General features: G+C 44.3%; 1 protein-coding gene and 1 long non-coding RNA gene across 2 annotated transcripts in view; one reads left to right on the forward strand and one right to left on the reverse strand.

Annotated features, from left to right (window-relative positions):
- Positions 1-289: 289 nt before the first annotated feature.
- WEE1 (WEE1 G2 checkpoint kinase) lies at positions 290-14823 on the reverse strand. The gene is made up of 11 exons (XM_074997425.1): positions 14035-14823; positions 8988-9196; positions 8328-8394; positions 8072-8244; positions 6714-6835; positions 4480-4626; positions 4142-4237; positions 3967-4052; positions 3610-3780; positions 3380-3525; positions 290-1640 (listed from the first exon to the last, which is right to left on the reverse strand). The coding sequence occupies exons 1-11, from the start codon at positions 14566-14568 to the stop codon at positions 1490-1492; spliced, it is 1902 nt and encodes a 633-aa protein (XP_074853526.1). The 5' UTR covers positions 14569-14823; the 3' UTR covers positions 290-1489.
- The window catches only part of LOC142014590 (uncharacterized), a 28025-nt gene continuing 17452 nt past the window's right edge, over positions 14436-25008 (forward strand). The window contains exon 1 of the long non-coding RNA XR_012645986.1: positions 14436-14569. This is a non-coding gene — a long non-coding RNA (uncharacterized LOC142014590). The remainder of the gene's footprint in view (positions 14570-25008) is intronic.

A 25008-nucleotide genomic window follows, 5' to 3' on the forward strand; every position in this document is an offset into this window, starting at 1 on the left:
ACTAGAAGATCTAGTGAGGTAAACATAAATAGTTACCTCAGCAGTTGTTGCTTAGGTCAGCTTCACAGCTGTAAGCATCACCTCAGCCTCGCTCTGTCTCCATCCTGTCTGCACTGCTGGCAATGCTGTTTCTCAAATCATCTCTCGGGTGCCCCCTGTGGAGAGCTTTGTTCTATTCCTCCATATGCCCTGAAGTGAGGCAGGACCATTGCAATTAAGCAGACCAGGTCATCAAGACCAGCCACGGTATACTTCATAACAAACATTAGACACTGTATTAAGCTCAACCTTTGACTTTTAATATGCCAATTAAATACTAACACAAATAAGTGAAACAAATAGGGAACATTGTTTAAATCAAAGTTAATGAGTAGAGATTGACAGTTATAATTCAATTTTTGGCAATATCTGTCAGCTTTTAACTAATATCAGAAAAAGTGATTAGACAGCCAAATTGTATCTAGTTCAGAACTTATACTGGAATAAGTCAATTCAGTCTTGTGGCATCCTAGACGGCAGTTTAGTATAGTATACTATGAGCAAGATCAAACAGTTATGTACATGAACAATGAAAAACAGCCAAAATACTTACACTAAACAACAAAATTATGTACAGGTACTCCAAACAAAAATGTGTAATAGCCATACTAACATGAAATTGAAGGGATGGAGAAGAGGAAAAACCCAACATTCAGAGAACTTTATTTTAAAAATTACAAAAACATTAATAGCTGAGACCATAACAATTGCACTACACTAATACCAAGTTCAAATATAAAATTGGTGCATTTATTTTACAATGCACTAGCTTCAAAGAAAAATGCTGCTTTCACTAAAAGCAGATTGATATTTTTCACATAATTTTTTTTTAACAGAAAGCCTATTAACACAACAATGATTGTTTTAATGCTACAGTTTACAGCAAGGGACAAAAACTAAAATAGCAGCAGTTTCACATGGCATATACTTCCACAGGCTTATTATCTATGGTTTAAGTAATGCCTACAAAGTGCTCCCAGTTGAATAGACAAGTAAAATTCACAATAAAATTTTCCTGACATCAGGTATATTGAATAGCCTTTAAACCAGTCTCCTCAGCATTCCTTCCCTGTTTCAAGAACAGTCTCATTTCAGTCAAGCCCTTTTAAAATTACTAGGGAAAATGTGTTTTGTTACAATGTAGTAACACTAAAAAGCAGCACACCACTATAGTGGTTAAACCTGGAATGGTGTAACATTTAACAGTGTAACTAAAGGCTTAACATCCAACGTTTTCAATAGACCAGATATTAGAGTCCAATATCTCAATTGTTAACACAGCTAATAAGCTGTGTTTTGACATTAAAAATTCATAAGCTACTTCTGTAAAACTAGAGACACTGATTGAAGACTGGGCAAGAAACCAGAAATTGTATTCTTCCTTCAACTCCTCAAAATTTCAATCCATTATGATTTCATAGTCTCTCCTCACGTTTTTGGAATGGATATTTCAGTATATAGTAAGGCTAACTGAGCGATTCATTTTCTTTCCAATAAGTCGAGATGTCCTATTCTGTGTTGTAGATCTAGTTGCCATTCGGTCAGTGAACAGTGCCCTCTCTTCTGCTGCAGCTTTTGCCATTTGTGCCTTCTTCAGTTCCCTTTAAGAGAAGAATCAAGGAACTTCCATCAAATACAGCAAGAATGACTTCATGTAAACCGCAATAAATTTACTAAAGATATTGTGACTGCCCCACCCCACGGTATCAGGTGACTAACAGCTCAAGAATGCCACCAAAGTCCTTTCCTTATATACTCTAATATAGGCACTATACAATCTCATTTGCGTAACATGTCTACCTTGAGTTGGGTGCAAGACTAAAGGAGAGAGGGATAGGTCAGTTGTTAGAGCACTGGCCTTGTCAACTCAGGGTTGTGTGTTCAGTCCTTGAAGGGGCCTTCGTAGGGCCTGGATCAGGTTAGATTAAATAAATAAGTTTAAAAAAAAATTTGTCAGGGATGGTGATCAGTCCCCTACACATACAGCAGGATCTGACTCAATAACTACTCAAGTTCCCTTCCGGTTCTATGACATGTATAGATTTCCATGTTTATTTCTTTCATGAAACTGCAATGCTGCACAGGACAACACTGACCAGTACCAAATGCTTTTGACAAAGTTACAAAAAACAAAAACGTACCACGGGAGGAAGCTGTAGAATAATCTGACCATTTGAATTTTCCCCCATATTCCATTAGTAAAAAGGCAGACTCTACCATGAAGAATTCCAACTTCCTAAAAAGGTATATGCTGATTTTCCACTTTTCATATAAAGAGCTCCACTACTTTAGAATTCTGCTATGTTCTCAGCCTATATGATTGTAAGAACTTTCAGTTTCATTGAACGTCCCCATATTGTATTGCAATAGTAAGTTGGCTGCAGTGCTCCATCTACTTCTTCTATACAATTTATTTTGTATTTTATAATTTCCTGTGTTTAACCATTACCTTTCATATCAAACTTACATGTCCCTAGTCATTACTTGTAACCTTCGTTGAATTGTCTCTCTGTTAAAGTCTCTCAAGGACAGGGTGACAAACTCAAATGCTCTAACTCAGCAATTCTCAAATGGGGGATCTGGACCTTCAGAGTGGGTCTTGATCCAGTTTTAATGGGATTGCTAGGGCAGGTGTTAAAATTTGCTAGGGATTGGGGCCACAGCCCAAAAAGCCTTCAGCACTGGCTGTTACAGGACCACTCCCCCACCTGTGGTCAAAGCCCTCCAGTCTCACCCTCAGGGCTTGCTGGGCTTGGGCAGTCACCCCATGAAAACTCTTTACCAAATAAATAAAATTGTTAGTCTTCATGGCGCTACATAATTGCTTGCTTTGTTTTGTGAAGCCACAGACTGACACAGCTACACAGCTGAGTAACAAGACTGTTACTTTAAGGTCCATTATTGTATGTCCTGTGAGATTATTTATGTAGACTGGTAGGCAGTTATTTTGTCAGAGCCACATTGACATTGAAAGAAGTTCTATAGTATGCTTCAACTGCTTGCCAAAATCCATGCTTTTAATCTGGAGATGTCAGCCCCTCCTCTTTAAGGGAGAGACTAGAGACAAGGGGGTTCAGGTGTGTCCTTCAAAATGGGTACCTTCCACATAAGCCTACTTTTGTAAAGTACGAAGTAGTATCCGCAAGGTGATGAGTAAAAATTTATGATATGGAAAAAGTAATTTGAAAAGAGTTGGGTGACAAACATTTTGCAAAGTATTTTTCATGATCAGTTCCTGTGTTCTAATGTCCTATTTTTAATAGTTTGAAATTTTATAACAAGAGTTCAATTTAATTACACATGGAGTTATATCTGATAATCAAAGAACTTGTGCACTCACTTTTGCAAGAGTGAATTTTTGAACTTCTCAGCATTCAGCTCTATACGAAGTTGCTCTGCACTCTTTTTGGCAGCAGACAGCAGCACTGAATGCTTGCTCAGAGCCACTGCTGTAGGTCTTCTCTCTGGATCTGGACTAATCATAACCTTGAAGAAAGATATATTTAAAAAAAATCACTACTTAATAGTATCAGAGTAAGGAAGGAGTCATTTGCATATGATGATTCTTACTTTTAATAACTCCAAGAGTTCTTGAGAAAGTACTTGTGGTATTCTTGGCAGTTTTCCTTGTCGAATTTCATGCCATTGGTCTCCATTAGTTGGAAGTGGTTCAGCACCAGCAGCACACACAACAGTTAGCGCAAGAGCAAAAATATCAGCTTTTGGCAAGTGAGTATAGTTCTGCAAGGAAAGCAAAGTTAAACTTTCTGTGAATACCAATACTGGAATAGAAACTGAAAATGACTGATTTATTTGGAAAAGGACACAAAGTATTTGTGTTTTCACATTCCAAAAGGAGAATGAACCATTCAGGCAAAAATAAACTGAGGAAGAAGGGCAGATGGTTAATAAAAACAATGCTGTTACCTCTTGTAAAACTTCATTTGCAAGAAAACGGCTATCTCCTTCCTCTACTTGTGGACTAGATATTCTAGTTACATGACCAAGATCACCTACAAGGAATAGTTCAAAAGGAAGAGTTATTTTTCAAAAAACAAATGATTTACATAGCTGATATTTAAGCTTACAGCATTTTCATTACCTATTTTAAATATAACTTTGTCAGAAGACCAGTCATCATCTTCACCTTCCTCTAATGTCATACTTGGAACTGAAGTTCTTGATATGAAGATATTACCTGCAAAGAAACATATTCAGATCTAAATTTCACCTAATTTGATTTCTCATACAATTGTAGTTCCACAGAAACGATCTATGATAAACAAACCACTTTATAAGACATTTCTAAAACTGATCTCTCTTGCTCTGAATTGCAACACTATGAGAAAATACAGTTATTGAGCTTATTTTTCTTGCAACACTCAACAAGCTATAGAAATTGTACACACAACTTCTGAGAACAATAGTTTATATACTTACTAGGTTTTATATCCATGTGTACCAATGACATTGAATGAATATATTTTAAGCCACGAGCCACCTGCAGTAATAGATCTTTCAACTCAGGTTCAGTAAAATACCGCATATTTCTATAGTTTTCACTTATGGCATCAGCTAAACTGCCACCTAAAACAAAGCCAAAACATGTTATATAAAATGAAAAACATTTCACGTACAGCACACACTTCCAAAACGTGGTTCATGGTCCACCAAGCATTGCCAGTGGTCTAGAAAGACTAGAATGGCCACATGGTATACATTCATCCCTTGCTCTAGAAGCACAATTGGTTCCCAACTTTGTGCTCATAGGCGAAAACTCATAAGAGGAACACTAAATTCTCATTAAAATACACGTAAAAGTCTTTGATTGGTTCCTAGAACATGGCAAAGGAGTGGCAACAGGTGGCGCTGCTTTTGAAAGGTACGTGAACCTTGGGTTTGGGGGTTGGAAAAGGTTAGAGGCTGGGGGCAGTTTGGGGCAATGAGTGGGAGGGAGGGTTAAAACCTGGTGGTCGGTTGGGTTCAGGCTGCTGAAGGTTGGGTGTGTTGTCCAGCAGAGGGCATTTGTGTGTGTGGCTGCAGAGGGTTAGGTCTACTGGGCTGGTGGGGGAGGGGAAGAGAGGGGGTGTGTGTGTGTGCGCGCGCGCCACAGGGACAGTCTGCATGCTGGCATGGGAGTTAAGGCTGCCGCAGGTTGGGGCAGTGGGGCCAGCGGCAGGGGTCAAGCTGCTGCCGACCAGACGAGGGGTGGAGGTGTCAGGCTGGGGCTGCAGGGCATCAGATCAGGGCACACTGGAGCCACAGGGAGGGGAACTAGCCTTGTATTACCAGGGCGAGTTCACTCATACAGTGAACTAAGGTAAGTAAATGTGTCCCTTGTTTAAGCAAGTACTTGTTAGTAAAGTACTCATTTAAACAAGGGATGAGTGTATTTCCTTTCCCTTCTACATTGAAATATATGTAAAGGAACAAAATCAATAGCTGTAGTTTTCATAGGATCCCAAATGTGAGACGAAGTGTTCCAAAACAACCAATAATTGGAGGCCACGTCACCATACACTTCCACAGCGTAAGAGTTTGGGAAGTCAAAGCCAAGTTAGTACCATGGAGAAAGCCTCAATTTTTGGAATATCCTCTCTTGGGGCTAGAATGTAGGCCACAGGGCAAAAGTTATACACAAAAGGAAAATCAAAAAGGTAATGAATCTCTCAGTCTAAACCATAAAGATGTAATAGATTTAGTCTGTGGTGGTCAGACAACCCCAACAGGAACAGTATTAAAGTTCAGATAAAGAGAACTGAGTATGTTCTTAGGCATGACCTTTTTTGGATAAACACCCAAATGTCTTGCATGGAATCATTTAATCTTTATTTTGTTAAACCCATCTAAAGGGACTTTTGTAAGATATCACAGAATTTTCCAGTTAGAAGTTCTCCAAGTTGGCCCTTTCCAAATTCAGTAGGTCAGCTCATGGCATGGAGCCAAATAATAATAAAGAACTATCACTACTAGTTTTGTAAGTGCTAAATTAACACACTTTCCACTCATAGCGCCTTTTGAGCCACCATATGACTTGATAAAGGTATTTTCACCCCATCCTCTACCCCATCTGTAAATATGGGAAACAGAAATTAAGTAATTTATTCACAGTCCCAAAACAATTCAGTACAGGAACATATAAAAAAATCTTTATCCATAGGTAATACTTTATAGTCAACATACTTTGTATTATTAACATGAAAAGCACTACAGAAAGTTAGTTTAACTTTTGTAAGAGTGTTTTATAAAAATAGCATGCCCCAAGTTTGCAATTTTTTCTCTCTGGCAGAGATTAATTCTTTGTGAAATATTTTATCTGATATGGGTAATGTGAACAATTCACTGAAAATCAAAGTCACTTGTAATTTGTGATTTAGACTGAGCCGCTGATCCTGATGAAGGCTGAGCTATTCAGCTCAAAAGGTGGCTCCCTCCTTGCCCTGCTTCAAACCACGCTTGCATCTCACCTCCTGAATTACTGGAATTTTGACAGGCGAAGAGCAATTTTATTTTTTTTTTTTTAGTTTAGGCACATATGCCAAAACCCATGTCTTACAAACCAATGCCAGTCACTCCAGACTAATGCCCAAGAGAGACCTATACACTTTGTCCAACAGACAACTTTAGAAGACCTATGGTTGATGGCAAGGAGACTGGTAACAGGTTTTTCTTACCATTACAATATTCATTCTGTATAAGCATATGGTCATCTTCTGCCCATGCAGAGTAGTATCTGACTACATGAGAATGCTGCCCCAAAACTGCATGTGCATAGACCTCTCTTAAAGCATTCTGCCTATTTAAAAAAAAAGAAAAAAGTTAAAATGACATAACAGGCTTTCACTAATTTCAAAGTGTCTAAACTTGGGTCTGCTTGAAGTTGATATATGTGCATGTATGCATATACACCCCATGTCATGGTTTGAACATTGGCCTGCTAAACCCAGGGTTGTGAGTTCAATCCTTGAGGCCATTTAGGGATTGGGGCAAACAGATATCAGGGATGGTGCTTGGTCCTACCAAGAGGGCAGGGGACTGGACTAGATGACCTCCCAAGGTCCCTTCCAGTTCTAGGAAATGTGTATCTCCAACTACATATAGTCACATATCAGTACAGCAGTAGCCATATTAACACAGACTAAAAAACAGGTATGCGTCTGTCAGTACTGGCATTGTTATCAAGTAACTGAGCTAACTTTTACTAGTGAAAAGAAACAATTCACTTTGCCATTATAAACTTAATACTAACAATCTTTACTGAATGTACTCATTTCTTTGGGCAGTATCTGAAGTTGCACTGATGATCTCAGTGAGTGAATATTTAAGTTAAAAATAAATTCATTTATATTATACTATAAAAAGATTAACCAAAGGCAAAATACTAAAATACAAGCTGTTGTTCTAGATCAGGTAGTATTTGGCTCCTCTTCAAGAGCAGAGCCTTTATCATGGATAGAAAGGCTCAAAGAAGGGGCTGCAAATTCGCAATCACTTCAAAGCATCATTGACATTCCTAAAGGCCTTTTTAGAAAAGGGTCCTGATACAACTATAGATTCGTTCTTTTGGTCCAGAGTTTAAAAAGGGAACCAAACACTTATGGGTTAGATGAAAGAGGACACAAAGCAATACTTAATATTTTGCATTTCTGTGAAGAATTGCAGGAAGGGATCATGACATGGGTTACAGACATCAGCGTAGCACACTTCCCTCTACATTTTATTCTACTTTAGAGATGACTAGAGTGATTTACTCAAGATTATACAGGTTTGTCACAGAGCTGGGAGCAGAACCCAAGTCCTACTTCACAAACTACAATACTGCCCTGTAACTTCTGAAAGACTGGTAAGTTAGAAATAAAAGCTACTTGAAGGTTTTAGTTATAAAACTGATAAACTCCTGCAAACTTCTATTAATCTTGAAAGTATTAGTTTAGTTCATATACCGGAACACCTCATGAGATAAATGAAAAAATAAAGAGGAAATAAAAGATTTAGTATCTAGCTTTTAGTTAAGAAACACCCACATACTCACTCATCAACTGAGCCAGCTAAGGGCTTCTTGGATCGTTTTATAGCATAGATACAGCCATCAAGTCTTTTTACGCATTTAAATACAGAACCAAATTCTCCAGACCCAATCTTCTCCAATTCATGAAACTCTGTTTCATAGCGTGACTTCATATTACTTTCTGTTATTGTGATCCGCTGCAATGATTAAAAAGGGAAAAAGTAAGATTTAGGTTTGCAAATCATACTACTCATTAAACACAAAGTTATAAATGTGTTACCTTGGCAGGTCTGATAGTTTCATCCTCAAGCTCTCCATCACTTGCTTCCATGTCCTCCCCACAAGAGCTGAAAGTTACATTAAAAGTAAACGTATATTTTCAATAAATGAATATAATACTGTCAAGAGTCAGACAATAAGGAATTCCATTTTCTATGTAATGTAAAATATCAAACTCAAAGTCTGGAAAGTGAAATCATTTAAGATAATACCCATGTACAAAATTTTGCTCTCATGTATTTTTTCCTATTATATTTAGAAGTTTAAAAACTGAGATGCATGTTCCCTCTCTAGTTCCCATCTAACAGAACCAAAACAAACATTACTATCTGGCTTGTCACTCAACCGCTGGCTTCCCATCTCCAGCTAAAATTCCTCTCTAACCAATGACACATTTGTTAATCTCCTCCTAAATCCAAAGCCTATCTCAATTGATTTTACCAATAACAAAAACCCCACTATAGGATATGTTTGTGTTGCCCACTGTAATTTTCGGTGCCATTCACATTGGAGATACTTATTGCTATTGAACCAAGAATGTACATTTTGCATTTGTTGAATTCTAAGTAACAAGACATTTCCCATGGAACTTAGCAACACTCTTTAAAGAGCTAAAAATGTTTTAAAATAAGCTTGATAAAGAAGTGTTTGAGTTACTTACTCATTCCAGTGTGTTCTCTTTCTCCTATGACACTGCCCAGCTGAAGTCTGAAGGAACAGCGAGTTTGGAGTAAAGGGATTAATGTTCACATGAGGTGTCCGTCTCATATCAGCATCTTGCTTTTCTGACTTCCCCACATTCATGAAGAGGGAGCCTATCCGGAGTTTAACTGAGCTGGAGCCCATTCCTTGAGCTTTGGAAAGCAAACTCTACAAAAAACAAAAGGCTCATCAGTACTTAGAATTTAGGAATGAATTTAAACTTTCATACTGACATAGCAATTGCCAGGATATAAGACTGGTGGAAAAAATACATAAGGGTGAAATAATTAATTAACATGACTTTCAACAGAAATACCATGAAGCATGAAGTATACAGTCATGCTGCACTGTTAACTACTGAACACTAAGGCGGTGTCTATACTCACAAGGAAAGTTGATGGCTGATACCTAAAATCGACTTTTCAGCCACTGACTTTGGTGACTGTTTTCAAGGCAGGTCAACAGGAGCGCTCCTCCTATTGACCCTCCTTAATCCTTGCAGCTCACCAGGAGTTCCAAGGTTGAAGTTGATCCCAGACTATGTCGTCTGGCGCATGCGTGAAACTGCACCCTGTAAGAATGAACCTGAGCAGTCAATCTTCCACTGTAAACATAGATGTTGGCTGAGTAACACCACATTACTGGCTCAGCTACACAGCAGCACAGTAAAGCCTTGTTATGACTTGCCTATGAAATGTTCATTATTTTATCTTCTGTAAAAAAGTTAGCCCCATCAGAAGATTAGCAGAGCTCCTGCTCAAATCTATACTTATGGGAATTAGAAATACACAAAATATATTCAGAATATTCAGAAACTGAAATGTGTTTATTATACACAGATATTGTAACAATTTACTTCAAGCCAAGAGATATTTTCATAGCAAAGAAAGGTCACCTACTGAAACTGAAGTAAAAATTACTCTCTCCTCCTAACACGACTCTTGGGGGCAGGCAAGGGAGGAAGTGACAGCAGGTCTCCACAAACTGCCACTGCCTGCAAGCAATGCCCTGCAGCTCCCACTGTTCAGTTTCCAGCCAATGGGAGCTAGGAGGATCTTGCTAGGAGAATAGGCAGTACCTGGGGGAGACAGACTGCCTCCCTCACCCAAGGAGGTATTCAGAGAGGTGCTTGCAACTGGCAGCCAGCTCCTTGTGGGGGCTGGGGCAGCACAGCAAAGGTGAGGGCACTTTTAACAGGCATGGAGGCTCAGAGGGCTAGATGGAAAGTCTCCCAGACAGTATTCAGCCCACAGGCTGTATTTTGCCTACCCTTGAGTTATAAGATTAAAGACTAGAGAACTTGTTATAGCCTGAGTGCCAGAACTTCACTCAGAGTCTGTCATGACTCGGAATCCCTAGAAGTGGTCTAAGCATGCCCATGCTCGCTCTCTCATTCTGATTTTTAGAAGCATCAGGATTCAATGACATGCCCCCCACTAGACATGTTTCCTGTTGCACTTAATATATGCAAGCATTGACACTTAAGTCACACTTGCATGCTTTACAACCTAAACATTACATCTTTATTCAACTGATACCATTAGAGACCAGAATTTCATTTAGAAAAAGACATTTTCAGATTAAAAGTATTTTCCAAGTGTTTCTTATCAATAATCAACCAAAACCATTTGCTTCTAATTACTTATAGACAATTTTCATCACAGAAAGTTAAAACACTACTGACTTACATACTTATGTAGTGTTTCCAAACAAATAATGTTTTCAGATTTCCATGTATTCAAGCATCGAACAACTGGCTTGGAAGTCTGGGAGGGGAATAACTGATTTGGGGGGAAAAAAAAAAACCCCACATATTCTGAAACAGCTTACAGATGCTTTTGAACCTGATCATATTTCAGCAGCCCTAGTTCCTTCTACTAATTTGCAGTTTAGAAATTCTCTCTCTCTGCCTCTCCCCCGCCCCCAAGTTTTGCTGCTGTGTCAAATACCCACAAAACAACAGAATAATTACACAGGGGCGTCAGACACACAGACAAGGTCATAGAACATGAATAAAATTGTCTCAGAAGGGTAGCCATGCTTGTGACTTTTAGAACATGCATTACCGTGGCAATTTATTGACTAAACTTTTTAGGTCATGGGCTTTCATAAACCCTCTTAATCAGGTGATTTGGAGTGGAGATTATGGAATCTCGACTATACAGTAGTCCTTCGGGATACACAAGTGTTGCATTCCACACATCTCTTGCATATCCCAAATTTCAGGTAAGTTGGGGGCAGGAGGGGCTTGGACAGTGGGGGCTAAGCCTGGGGTGGTTTAGGGCTGCAAGGGGAGGTGGGAAGGTGAAGATGAGCCGGGGCACACAGGGGTGGTGGACAGGGGGCTAGAGCCCGAGCCCTGTGTGCTGCGACTGAGGCTGCAGCCCCATGCGCAGGTTGGGGCTGAACTGGGGCACCCCGAGGGGAAGGGAAGGGCGCAAGGCCAGGGATTTTAGCCCCCTAGCTGCCTGCAGTAGCGGGCAGCTAGGGGGGCTAAAACCCTTGTCCCTACCTTCCCAGGGTGGGGCTGCTGTCAGCCTTGACAGCAGCGCCATTCTGGGAAGGGGGTTTTAGCCCTCCTGGCTGCCAGCAGGGGCTGGCAGCTAGGTGAGCTAAGCCTTCCCACTACCTTGCTCTGGGAAGGCAGGAAGGTTCTCTTAGACTGACTACCTGTCTGCAGCTGTGGGAAGCTAGTCAGGCTGACAGCCACACATGGTCAAGTTCTAACATTTTGGAGCATAAGCTTTCCTGGGCAAAGACCCGCTTCATCAGATGTATGAGTTGTGGGGGCAGGGTTCAGAGGGGTGTTTAAAGAATGGGGTCCCAGAAAGGGAGGGCCAGAGCTGACAAGGTCTATTCAGCGAGGTGGAAATGGCCCATTATCAATAGTAGGTATCAAAAGAGGGAAACACAAGTCTGTCTGATCTTTTTCCCCTCTTTTGATACCTACTATTGATAATGGGCCATTTCCACCTCGCTGAATAGACCTTGTCAGCTCTGGCCCTCCCTTTTTCTGGGACCCCATTCTTTAAATACCCCTCTGAACCTCCCCCCCTCATGCATATGATGAAGCGGGTCTTTGCCCACAAAAGCTTATGGTCCAAAATATCTGTTAGTCTATAAGGTGCCACAAGACTTCTTGTTGTTCTCAAAGCTACAGACTAACACAGCTACCTCTCTGATATTGATAATCGTCAAGTTCTGCAAAACTTGCATTAAAGTGAGTTTCATGCACCCTGAATATGTGTAAAGTGAGCATTTTCTGTGTATAGCAGCAAAATACATAGGCTTGTGTTTCTGCATTGCATGCTATCAATGAGACACATCCAGCATGACTCACCCTGGATTCTGAAGTTTCCATTCTAACTCATGTGATAAAACTAGACTATATCCATAAAAGCTCATGATGTAATACATTTGTTAGATTAAAACTGAGACAACCAGGACTAAAAAGCTGATAGTGTCACTTAAAAATGTGTATTCAGGGTAGTGGTTAGTAGTACTAGAAATATACCTACTGTTCTTAGGACTTGTTTTACAAAATCTACTTTTTTAAAATCCAACATCCAGCAAGCCAGGATCCATTTAAGAGCTTACATACATTTATAATGACAAAGTAATCAAACTAAGTTGATAAATCTCACTGTGCTACAATTTTAAGATAAAAAAATAAAGCGAGACTGGGAAATGTCCAATATTTAATAAAATTGTGTCAAATCAAGAGGGTGATCATCTACTTTAAAATACGAATTAAAAAAGTACTTAAACAGACCAGATCCATCTGTTATATAATCTTAACGGACAATTTGTGGGCTGGACTTGCAAAAGGTGCCAACCATTTTTTTGTGTCTGGTTACAGACAAATCAAATTATGTAACCATTGCACTAAAGTGGGCGGTAGCAGTCAAAATATAAGTTAGAAAACTTTGTTTTAGTCCCAAGAACAAAGGAATTAAGGGGCATTTTTACAAACTGTTTAGCTCATTGCAAATTGCATCAGCTATCCTAAGTTTGTGCAGTTCTTCATTTAAAGCACCAGATGCCTCTGGAAGAGTTTGGAAAGCACCATTTTCTGTTTGAGTTTACTTAGTGCACTAAAAAGGAAACAAAATTATCATTCTGTAGTGTGGCCGTAGCCATGCACATCCCAGGATTTCCTATCGGAGGAGGAGCTCTGCTTGGCTACAAAGCTTCTCTCATACCAAGAGAAGTTGATCCAATAACCGAAGTTACCTCATCCACCTTGTCTCCCTAATGAGTATAGTTAGTGCTTTTGACATATTCATCGATTTGTATTACACTTACTTTAAGCTTGCTGGTCTTGTTTCTAGATTTACAATAAGGACTATTTCCTGATTATGGTCTTCTGCCTGACAATAATAGTACTCTTCTAGTAAGGAGGGTTCTGAGTGAACGAGCATCTCCTCTGGTGCAAATAGGCTGGTTCTAGCCCACATAATGTAGGGAGCCTTACTGTACTACAGGGAAAGTCAGTTATTTTTGGACGAGGTCCAAATTTCTCAGGCAAGCTAAAGTCAACGTACAGAAAGTCACTACATTACTTGTTTCCCCAACCCAATAGCCAGTATAATGTTTGCACGGTCTCTTCAAAGCACCTGACAGCATCTGGCCCATGGTCTGCCCACTGACTATACCTCCTGCGCCCACAAGATATCTGAACAAGAACCACAAAGCCAAGTCCTTCATTGCCCTTCTCCAACAGCCTGCAACAACCACAAGGAACTGGGGGACAAGGGGCGCCAAACCTTCTCCACACCAATGATCGCACAGGGCCTTGTGTGTACGGTGCTTTGACCAATCGAGACGCAACCCTACAAGTAGCTGGCCACGAGAGCTTGTGCCGAGGCCGCGCCACGCGCTGCACTGGCACACGGGACACCCACATGCTACCATCGCCGCCCTCCGATGGGAGCGGCGCTACACAGTCCCAGCGCCCACACGGGCTCCTTCTGTCCGCCCACTCCCCCCCGCCCACGTTTCCTCACCTTGGGCGTGTGCGGCGTGTCGAAGAGGCGCAGCTTGCGGAAGGTCTTGTGGGGCGGGGTGCCGGGGCACTCGGGCAGGGGGGAGCGGGGCGCCTCGCCTCGGAGCCGGTACCCGCCCGCCGCGAAACGTGTCGGCGACTCCACGCAACAGCGGCGGTCCTTGAACGGCGGCGAGGGCGAGCCGGCCATGAAGTAGGCACCGGGCGACTTGACGGGGGACGAGCCGAAACCCTCCTCCTCCCACGAGTCCCCCTCCTCCCCGGGCAACTCGGACGCCGCCGGCTCCATCTCCTCCTCCAGCGGCTGCGGCTCGCCCCGCCCCGGGGTGCGGGCTGCCGAGAGCGGTGAATCCGCCTCCTGGAAGGCCGAGTCCTCGCCCGTGCTGTTGCCGCTGCTGCCCCCTTCCTCCTCCTCTTCGTCCTCCTCCTCGCAGTCGCTGCTGCCGGCCGGGAACAGCAGCTTCTGCCGGATCGGAGCTGCCCGCCGGGCCGAGAAGCGCCGCGGCGCGGCCTGCTGCAGGCTCACGAAGCTCATGGTAGGAGCGGGGCTCCGGGCCGCTCCCAGCGCCGTGGACGGGCCCCACCCGCGGGAAGACGCGTCTCCCGCCCCCGCCGGCTGCTCCCACTCCAAAGGCGCCGCGTTGGGCGCTCCTTGGTTCTGCCGCTCCGGGCGCAGGACACGCTCAGCTCGGTGCGGCCCCGCTCGCTCGCGGCGCGCTGCCCAGCCGAGCCCCTCTCGCCGTTCAGACTCCGCGGCTTTCCCGCGACCGTTAGTCTCGTGTTCCCTGCGCCGGCCAATCACACACGCCCCCTCGGTTTGAAAACAAGGCGGCCGGGGGCAGGAGCACGCACAGCGCACGTCATACGCTCGTTTGGCGCGAACGGGGACCTGGCCCGGGCGGGGCTAGAGCAGTCCCCCTGCGTCGGGCGGGAGGGGTCGCCAGCCCTGAGGTAGCGCCAACAGCGGGCTACCCCCGCGGGGCGCTGTGACCAGCCAGAGCCGCTTCTCCGGGAGCCCGCTTACCGCAGGCTGTGTGAGAAGTGGGAGAGGGGCTGGCGGCTACGGCCCGCTGCGCTGCCCGCCCCTCACGTGTAGCTAGCCGGCCCTTTAACTGTGCAGCAGATAGCACCGCCCCGAGCCTGCTGCGCACTCCCTGGCTGGCGGCTGCGGCAGAGCTGGTACGGGCGGTTGGGCAGGGAGGGGCCCTCCTGCCTTGGCGCCCTGTTTGCGGGGCTAGTCGCAGTGGCGAAGAGAGACACCCGCCCTGGCAGCGAGTTCTCCGGCCAGCCAGTGCCGCGTCTCCCGCGCGGGCGAACGGACAAGGCGCCCGTTCGCCCTCCGCTAGCGCTGGGCACGTGGGGCGCGACTGTAAGTAGGTGTGGGTGGATACACGCACTCATCTCATGGAACTGGAAGGGACATTGGGAAGTCATCAAGTCCAGTCCCCTGCCCTCTTGACAGGATCAAGGACCACCCGTGACATAATTTTTTTTAACCTCTTTGCCCCAGACTCCTAAATGGCCTCCTCAAGGATGGAGCCTCCCACCCCCCCAGACTAAAATGTCACTTTGCTGCCAGCTCTTAGTGGGGCAGCGTTTGGCTCTGCCTGGCAAAGAAGAGTATATGAGTGTCTTTAATTCCTCCTTTACAATCTGTCAGTACAAGACGGCTTGTATAGGCCTGCAGGTTTGAGAAGGCTGATAGCTAAGCAGATTTAAAAGAAATTGCTTCCTTTATCTTGGTGAGGTGACCAGAAAAAGTAAGGGAGGACTAAACCATCTTTTCTACTGGCTGGAAATCAACAAATCTGATGCATTAGTTTTTTCACCTCCAAGATACACCTATTTAGTTGATATACATTACCAACTTTTTTGATGGGGATTTCAGGTCCTGAAATAAAGTAGGTAGGTTTTTGTTTAATTTTACTCTAAAGTATATGGCTACGTCTACACAAGCCCAAAACTTCTTGACCACAGATAAAAATAAGGGGATTTTGAAGTTGCCAGGGTCCTTTCGCAAGGAAGCCCCGTCTGGATGAGCCGCATGGCAGCAACCGCAGCAATTTCGAAGTGCCGCGGCTGCTGGCATGCTAATGAGGTGTTGAATAGGTATTTCAGTGCTTCATTAAGAAACTTCAAAATGGCCATTTGTATGGCCATTTCAAAGTTTTGGGCTGGTGTAGGCACAGCATGTTTGTTACAGCAGATTGCCCCACATTAAAAACAAAAAGCTAGATATTGCTAGATATTTAGCTATGCAAAATGGTACTGAATGCTTAAGTGGCATAGACAATGTGTTAAATACTCAGTTTTATGGCTCTAGGAACTGAAAACTAGTAATATATAACAATCAGCTTTTATTTGAAAAACAGTTTGCAGTTAAAAGAGCCCTTTTAAATGAATGCTTTATCAAAATATTCATGTTGAGACTTGATTCATAAATTTTGATAATTTGAGATTGGCAATACAGCAGAGCCACTCCACTCATTTCCACTGGTGACATAAGTAAACTCTTGAATTAAGGATGGCCTGTTAAGCAACGTCAACAGTAGAGCATGCTTTCGAAAGGCGATCATCCAGAAGATAATCCTCCATAAGGCCATATTTTGAAAGAGTACGTCCACACACAAAAAGCGGATCAGCCTTTTGATCTGCACCTTTGAAAGTCTGGCCCATTCTTTCGAAAGAGAGTGTCCATGCAACCCCGAACACTCTTTCAGAAGAATGGGACAGGAAAAGTTGTGGATGGGATCACATGGCTGACAAGCCCTTCCAGGGCTGCAGCCTGTCACTCCATTAAAGGGCCTCTCCTCAACACCCTTGCCTTGCACACATCTCAGCGTGCAGGGCTGCCACAAGCCCCACAGAGCCAGTGCATGGACAAGTTGGCTTTCACACAGCCCAGTGGACCCACACTAGCAACTAATGTGGTTGCCCTGCTGGTCATGGCAGTTCCAGCTACCCTTGACCTCCTGGGGGTGATCCCCCTCACCACAGCCAGGGAAAAACTCCACCCTGGACCTCAATGGCATTCCCCCTGAGTATACCAGCAACTCTGGAGCCAACCCAGTAACTCGGACTGGTGGGAGCAGCTGGTGATGGGGGAATGGGATGATGCGAGGTGGCAACGGAATTTTAGAATGAGGAGGCAGACCTTCCTGGAGCTCTGCCAGTGGCTCTCCCCCACCTTCAGAGATCAGGACGTGGATACAGCCTGTCCTCCCCCTCAAAAAGAGGGTCACCATAGCCCTCTGGAGGCTGGCCATCCCGGATAGCTACCGCTTCATCAGGCACCAGTTCAGGGTGGTCAAGGCTGCCACTTGGGCCATCATCATGGAGTTTGCATGCTTGGGGTCACATACGGATCAGGGGAAGGGCTTCCAGGAAAGGGGGATCCTTGGGGCCTGGATGCCTGGAGGGGGTATGGGACCAGGCACACCCTGTCATACTTTCACAAGTAGCCATCCCATTCAGGTTGTCTGGGCCATCAATGCCATGCTCCTGCACACGGTCATCTGTGTGGGAGACCTGGACATCGCTGTTGCCAGCTTCTCAGTGCTCAGATTCCTGAACTGCTTGGGCACCCTGGATGGGACCCTATCCTGATCTGCACCCCGGAACACAGTATGGGCTCCTATATTAACAGAAAGGGCTACCACTCCATGGTGCTACAGGCCCTGGTGGACAGCAGGGCCCGACTTATGGATATATGGGTGGGCTGCACGCACAATGCCTGCATGTTAAGGAACTCTGCCAGTGCATGAAAGCAGGGACCTTCATTGCCCAGTGGGAACTCCTGCTTAGGGACACCACCAGGCCCATGAGTCTGTGCATGGTGGCAGATACTGCCTATCCCTTCCAGCCCTGGCTTATGTGGCCCTATACTGGCCACCGAACCTCACACAGGAGCTCTTCAATGCCTGGCTTGAGCACACACACAATGTAGTTAAGCGAGGCGTTGGGTATGTGAAGGGCTGGTTCCACTGCCTCCTGGCACACCTTGAGGCAGAACTTCCTGCCACAGGGTTTCTGAGTCCATGCAGCTTTAAAGGCAGCTGGACATGGAGCATACAGCCCCCTGCTGCTGGCCAGGGCATCCCCTCACCCCAGCTGGCTGGTGCCGTGGAGGACTCCTGTTTCGAGGGAGTGGCCTATGGAGCATCAACACATGGTTTCTTTTGAAAGAATCTTTCAAAAGGAATGGCTGTTCCTGCCCCAGGCTCAGAGGAGCGCTTTCTAAAGCAGTGCCGTGTTCTTTTGATTTCATTTCCAGAGAGCACATTTTGTGTGTAGACACTCTGCACCCTCTTTCAAACGTGCCTCCGGTTTTCAATTTATCTTTCAGAAGACCATGCTAGTGTAGGGACAGCTTTAGAGGAAGGAGGGGAGTGCTAGGTTTGTGCCATGTTTTGCTTTTCAGGTTGCATAATGGAGGATGAGTGGCTCTTAGCCCAATTTTCAAAAAATTGGGATTTTTTTCTTTTGCATTTAAGCTTAACCATTTGAAGAAATATAGATTACTTTGATTTATAAATCTTTGAGAGCACTGGGACATGAATGCAGCATCTGATTAGTTGACTGGTGGCAGTCCTTATTTAGTAAGAACTTCTTTCTTACTCAGAAACCAGAAAATCACCTCACAATGGATGTATTATACACCCTGCGTTCTATTTGACAGATACTGACCTCGGGATGACCGCTTTGACTTTGGCCCCCACTTCATCTCTATCAGCCCTTGATAGACTGATAATGCCATTAGTATCTGTACTTTATCACTTAACCAAATTATCTTAACTAAAACTATTCTTTTGAGTAAACCTGAACTGACAAAGTTTAGTTTCCTAGCTGAGGAAGCTTGAATAATCCAGAGCTGACTCATTCTAGGGCTCATGGCCTATCAACATCTTCTCCATACAATACACGTTTATTATTTATTCGTCTCTGTGAGTGATACTAATGGCTATAGTAGCCGTCCTGTCCTAGTGCCCCTGTAGCCTTCTGGTAAGGTGAAAAGTATACAGAATTTATCTAGCAGCAGATCATCTGGCCCTCATTCAGTTCTACATAACAGCACAGAGACAACCCTTATTAAAACTGATGTCTGTGCTTTTTATCCCTTGGGTGGCATCCTTAAATCCTGATATCCTGAGAGGGCAAAATCAAACCTATTGCAAGAGGGGCATCTGCACCCAGAGAAATTGGTTGGGTGTGGACAGGGTTTGCTCCTAAAAGTTTAGGATACAATGAAATAAACATCCCACACCCCTCATACAGAGGAAAGGAAAAATAAAGTTTGTACTTATCAGGATGCTTCTGTCTGGTGTGATTCCAGTAGTGGATCCTAGTAACAGAAACCTTAACTGAATGAACTTGAAACTCTTTTGTACAATTCACTTTTTTATAAGCCTAACTGAATTCTTTCCTTAGTCTGTTCCTCCCAGAGAATAATTTCACTGGTGGCTTGGAGCCAGCTCATTTAACAAAGGTTTGTAGTACTTCCCATTGCGCTGTAAAGACATTATTTCATCATGCCTTCCAGGGCACAGTTCTTCCTCATTCTATCCCCCCTTCCCTCTGCCACACCAACTGGGGACACCATTGCTGGTTTTGCTGTTTAAGGGGGGCATAACAGAACAGTGGAAGGCTTTGCCCTCAGCTCCTTTTCTTCTTTCTGGAAGCCACCATCAGTTCTGGATGCCCCATGAAAGGAAAGTAAAACAGCTGTGTAATCTCCTAGGCAAGAGCCCTGGCCACTACAAGAGCAGAATTATTCGTAGGCTCTGGAAAACCAGCTAACATTTGCCACCTTTTATAGGTTCCTTCATAGAAATGGGACAGTCATTGCCACCTCTCTTCACAAACAGAGACAGAAATATCTTCCTAAATTCATTCTTACCACCATAAGTCACTGCTGATAACACTTCGAAGGTATGCTGCGTGCCCGGTGCCTCTGCCAATTTTTTTATTGCTAAATGGGGTGTTCTGTAGTAAGCAGAAGCAACTGGTGCCTGCCCCCTACCCCCACCTACAGGCACCAGCTGCTCTTGCTTACTGCAACCCTTTTCAGCAATTAGTGAATTCAAATACATTAACTACAGTAATTCCACCTTTCACTAGGCTAGGAACTGGTGATATAGACCAAGGTGGTCTCAGGAAGGGGTCTTCTTGTGAGTTCCTGCAAGTGTACATGATCTGCTTCCCTTACTTTCACCACGGCGTGCCCTAGCAACAAGAGACTTCTGTCATACCTCCCTCCTTCCCCATACAATCTCTCTGTCCTGTAGTCTAGTCGCATACGTTTCAGTTTCATCTTAGTAGGACTCCACTGACCCCTGCTACTGCTCTGCTTGGCTTCACATTTTTGAGCTGACACACCTGCATTGCTTGTCTCAAGCCATTCTCCCACGGCACCTCTTTTGACTGGCCTCACTTAAGGTCATGCTAAGGTTTGCTAAGAACCCCCCCTTTGTGATTAGCTCTAAGTCATGTGTGGGAAGCGTGGCTGCCTTCCCTACAAGAAAGTGGGGCTTTGCAGGAAGCCCCTGCAGCAATCGGGAGCAGGCCCAGAGGCACCATAGACAAGCACAACTTTTGAATGCCCCCTAGGGGGCACGCATCCACCTACAGTGAAATATTTAAAAGCTTGGGATTTCCGTGTTGTCTGCACTATGCAGTTCTATCGACAAAGTTTCTCTTTACTGAAAGAAAATAAAATGTCTTTTCAAAAACAGGGCATAGGCCTTGTCTATACTACCAAGTTTTATAGACACCCAAAAGTCAATTAAACAAAAATCAGCACAGGGTGTTCTCACTTACTCTGTCAACAGAGCAAATCCACACTGGGGCACAATCATCAGTAGAGTGAGCAAAACACTGTGTATCCCACCGAGCAGTGTGGTGAGAAGGCAGAGCTGATCACTGCGCATTTGGGGATGCTCTGGAGTTCTCCCACAGAATGCCCAGCTGTTGGAAGCAGGAGCAGCACCTGAGAAGCTCTGTGAGCTCTCCATGCTCAGGAATGTCAAAGGAACACAGCATTCTTCTCCCCGCCTCCACACTGCAGCAGCCAGAGATGACCTGTGGGGGCAGTACAGGGAGGTCACATGCATCCTCACTGTCCACAGAGAGGGAGGAATAGCTCAGTAGTTGGAGCATTGGCCTGCTAAATCTGGGATTGTGAGCTCAGCCCTTGAGGGGGTCTGGGACAAATAGATTAAAAAGTAATTTGTTAGGGATGGTGCTTGGTCCTGCCAAGAGAGCAGGGGATCAGACTTGATGACTCTAAAGGTCCCTTCCGGCTCTATGAGATATGTATATGTATGCTGCTTCTGGTGAGTGTGGGAGCTATGCCTCTTCAGAAAGAGGCAGGTAGGGGTGGAGCAAGAGACCTAGGCAGCGCTCATCAATGGGGGGTTGGGTAGGGGCACATAGCCAGTATCCCCTCTGAAATCCCTGCAGCAGTTGTCCCTGCCAGCAGCTGTATTCCTATTGCAGAGCAGAGCAGGAGCATTCCAATGATTTGCTCTTTGTTCTCCAAATGGAGCAGCTCGCTCCGCTGTTAGATACTTCCTGAAACTTTGAAAGGGGAGAAGCACATATCTGCAGGACAGCAGAGATCAAAACACTGAGCAGAGTTATCAGGGCAGGCATTCTGGGATACTGGTGGAAACAAACCAAAATAAACACCAGTGTCTATGCTGGCTCTTTGTCAGAGAGGAAAAGAAAAAGGTCTCTCTTGGGGGCGCACATTTCCTGTCTCCAAAACTGGGTATTTTCCTGGCAAAAGGCACATTGCAGTGTGTACGCTCTCACTGTTGTTTGCCAAAAGGCATTTTTTGCCCACAAAACTGGGTATTGTGCACAAGACCATAGTATATATTCCCTGACTCTAATCGTGGGTGTCCAACCTTTTGGCTTGCCTGGGCCGCATTGAGTGAAGAGGAATTGTCTTGGGCCTCATATAAAATATATAATATAGTTAATGTATATAAATCACATAATAATGTTAAAAGTTTACGATCTTGTGGGGCCGCATTACTAGCTGTCCAGGGCTGCATGCGGCCCGTGGGCTGGACACGCCTGCTCTAAATGATTGGACAACAGCAAAACCAAAGGCTCGAGAACTCTTTTTTTCTAAAACAGATCTGTCCGTATGTATCTATCCATATCCAAATTCTCAGGTGCTTATCAGCATAGGTTCTGCATCCCTAGTCCCCATCTATTAATTATCACCTGTGACTCTGAAGGCCTGAGATTTCCACGGAAGTTGATAACTGTACAGCCAGGGTATCCTAGAGCCAGTGCTGGTCGAAGTACGGGGCTTCTTTCTTCCTTTTCTCAGAGTGCTTGTGCCTTTCTTCTGTTTCTTCTTTTCCTTTAATTACTGTTTTCTTCTCTCTCAAGATTTTCTGAACCCCTTTCCTCTTTTGGGCCAGAATAACTGCCACCAACTGCCATCTCCAAGACAACAGATATCCTATTGGAACATCAGTTTGTCAATCAACCAAATCAAGGAGTAGGTCACTGGTCAAACAAAAGGTGTGCTCATTTCCCCCTATTTAGGGAAATAGGGGCAACTTTGTGTGGGGGCATCTGAAATCAATTCATCTTATGTAATTTTGTAACTTGAAATAAAGTAAACCGATTTAATACATTTAAACCAGTTTAAGTATATCCATAATAGAGAGGGAGTTGTTCCAACTTAAATACTATTAGAAAATAATTGAAACTGGTGCACAAAATGTGTGTAGACAAGGTCTCCTTTGTCAGCAGAGAAGATAAATCCACAAAGTATCAGAGGGTAATCATTCCTTTTATAAATCATAGACAGGAACACGAGCATAAAATATCAAATTTACATCTCATTCTCTTTAGTGTGCTTAGAGCTGAAGTCCTCCTCCTGTTTACAAAAAGGAACATTAGAGGCGGTGGCAAACCACAGAGAGTCACCAGATGACATTCTCTGGGATATGAAAAACTTGGGCTAATATGAAGGTAAACTATAAACAAAATAAAAATTGCATATACTATTGTTAAAAGGGTAAATCCTGTGTCGGGAAATGAAGCGACATTGTCTCCATTCATTAAGCTGTTAGTGAGCTGTGGGCATTGTGTGCCTGTATTTGTGTTTAAAACAGCCCACCTTCTTGCCTACATTTCCTGTACCACCTCGTCTGGTAGCAGGGCTCGATGAACACTTGCTGCTGGAGTTCCTTTTGGGGTTCCTGCAACTGGTGCAAATTTGTGCATCTTAAATGGTCCCAAGATTAGGGGAGCTGAATGATCGTTTACAGCAACGTGTGTACCATCTGCCACTTCTAATTTGTATCAGCTGTTCCTCAGCCAGATCCCAGGATCCAACCCAATATATTTACATTCCCTTCTTCCTGTACACCTGTGAAATGATGTGCCCCTCTCCCTCTTCATAGAGCCCCCAACCAGGTACCCTATATCACAGCTACAGACTTCCTGGTCTACTTACAAGGGCAGTATACTTGGAGTGGGGCCAGTGTACTTAAAGAGGCAATGCACATCTCTACCTGTCTCTGTCACATACGCAACGTGTGTGTCTATGTTTCATACACCCCCCTATGTTAAACTACCATAGAGTGAATGGCTGAACCGTAGCGATCGTGTGAAGATGTCACTGTGAGTGGGAGGCTGTGCTAAGGAAGCTTGTACTAGGTTGTCCTCAGTAAACGAAACTGACCCCAAATTCAGTGACCCCCCGCCAAATAAATTAAACCCAGGATGAATTAAGCTCTTTGGCCTTGAGGATCTTGCAACCTAAGGTTCCAGTCCTGAACAGGTACACTACTAGTGTTGAGCAGTATGTTCACGTGGTGTCCCACTGAAGTCCACAGGATTCTATTAACGCAGGGGTCTCCACAAACACATCTATATGCAGCATCAGGGCCTATCTTTTGCATAGGCATTTAAATCAATTTTTAAAAATAAATGCACAGAATATGGAGTGTGGAAGTCTTTCTAACCAGGCCTCTGGAGACTTGCTGGAAAATGGCTTTTTTAATTATAAGTCTTGAAGCTCAAAGGAAAAACTGTGTGACTACCTTTTGTGGCAGAAGAGGAACCCTAATGGTGCCAAAAGAGAAGGGAAATATGTGGAAAATTTGTGTCATGGGGGAAAATGACACACAAGTGGGTGCCAGTGCCATCTTGTCAGAGTTTTCTATATTTATCTAGCTCTTTTTCCAAATGGAGCTAGCAACAGCCAGGACTGGGTAAAATTTCTAGGGGTTCCTTTCCATCAGTCCAACACAGAAATGGCTCAAGCCCCTGGCCAGTAATCTGAGAAATTTACACACCGCCTTTGGGTGCCTCTAAGAGACAATGTTTTCCCATTTCCAGGCACAGAGTCTGAGCATAGAAAAGAAAGTTTTAATGAAAGAGGGAAGTAATTTGGCATTGATCTGGGAAAACAACACTAACAGAGTTCATAAACACAAACCATGAGTAAAAGTCTCACCCTAAGCAGGGTGGAAAATTTTCCTTTTCTTCTCAGATTCTTAAATTCATCTATCTAAATGTCCCCTTCACAGGCCCAGCCCTTCTATGCACCCCACTCACAGCTGCGACCCTTGGTCAGAGCAAACCAGTTCAGAGGTGCATCCGCAGACTTCACCTCCTGTCCTGAATAGGAGGAGGTAAAGAGGTATCTTACTCACCCTGCTGGTCACAGCTTTCTGCCTTTGCCCTGCTGGCCATTTGTCTCACCTCTCTGCTGCCACCCAACTGGCTGCTCGTTTGTGCTGCCTCTTCTCTTCTGGCTGGTTTTTCTTCGAGTGCTGTCCCCCTGGTGCTCCATGGTAGGTGTTGGGCTTGCCCACCACCACAGCATGGAGACTTTGCCTGAGCAGTATTGAGTGGGGCTGCTCATGCACTAACCCAGCACATGCCATTTGTGTCGCTAGGGATAGCATGCACGGTCCCACTCTTCCCTCAGTTCCTTCATCAC

Source organism: Carettochelys insculpta, chromosome 6 (assembly GCF_033958435.1).
Source record: "Carettochelys insculpta isolate YL-2023 chromosome 6, ASM3395843v1, whole genome shotgun sequence".
Lineage (NCBI taxonomy): Eukaryota > Metazoa > Chordata > Testudines > Carettochelyidae > Carettochelys > Carettochelys insculpta.

Excerpts from the sequence above, each read along its gene's own strand:
- WEE1 (XM_074997425.1), bottom strand. The coding sequence starts at position 14,568 with ATGAGCTTCGTGAGCCTGCAGCAGGCCGCGCCGCGGCGCTTCTCGGCC. Across the intron at positions 4,627-6,713 it reads ACAGAATGAATATTGTAATG|GTGGCAGTTTAGCTGATGCC; the intron begins GTAAGAAAAACC and ends GCTTTGTTTTAG. Across the intron at positions 4,238-4,479 it reads ACACATGGATATAAAACCTA|GTAATATCTTCATATCAAGA; the intron begins GTAAGTATATAA and ends GTTTCTTTGCAG.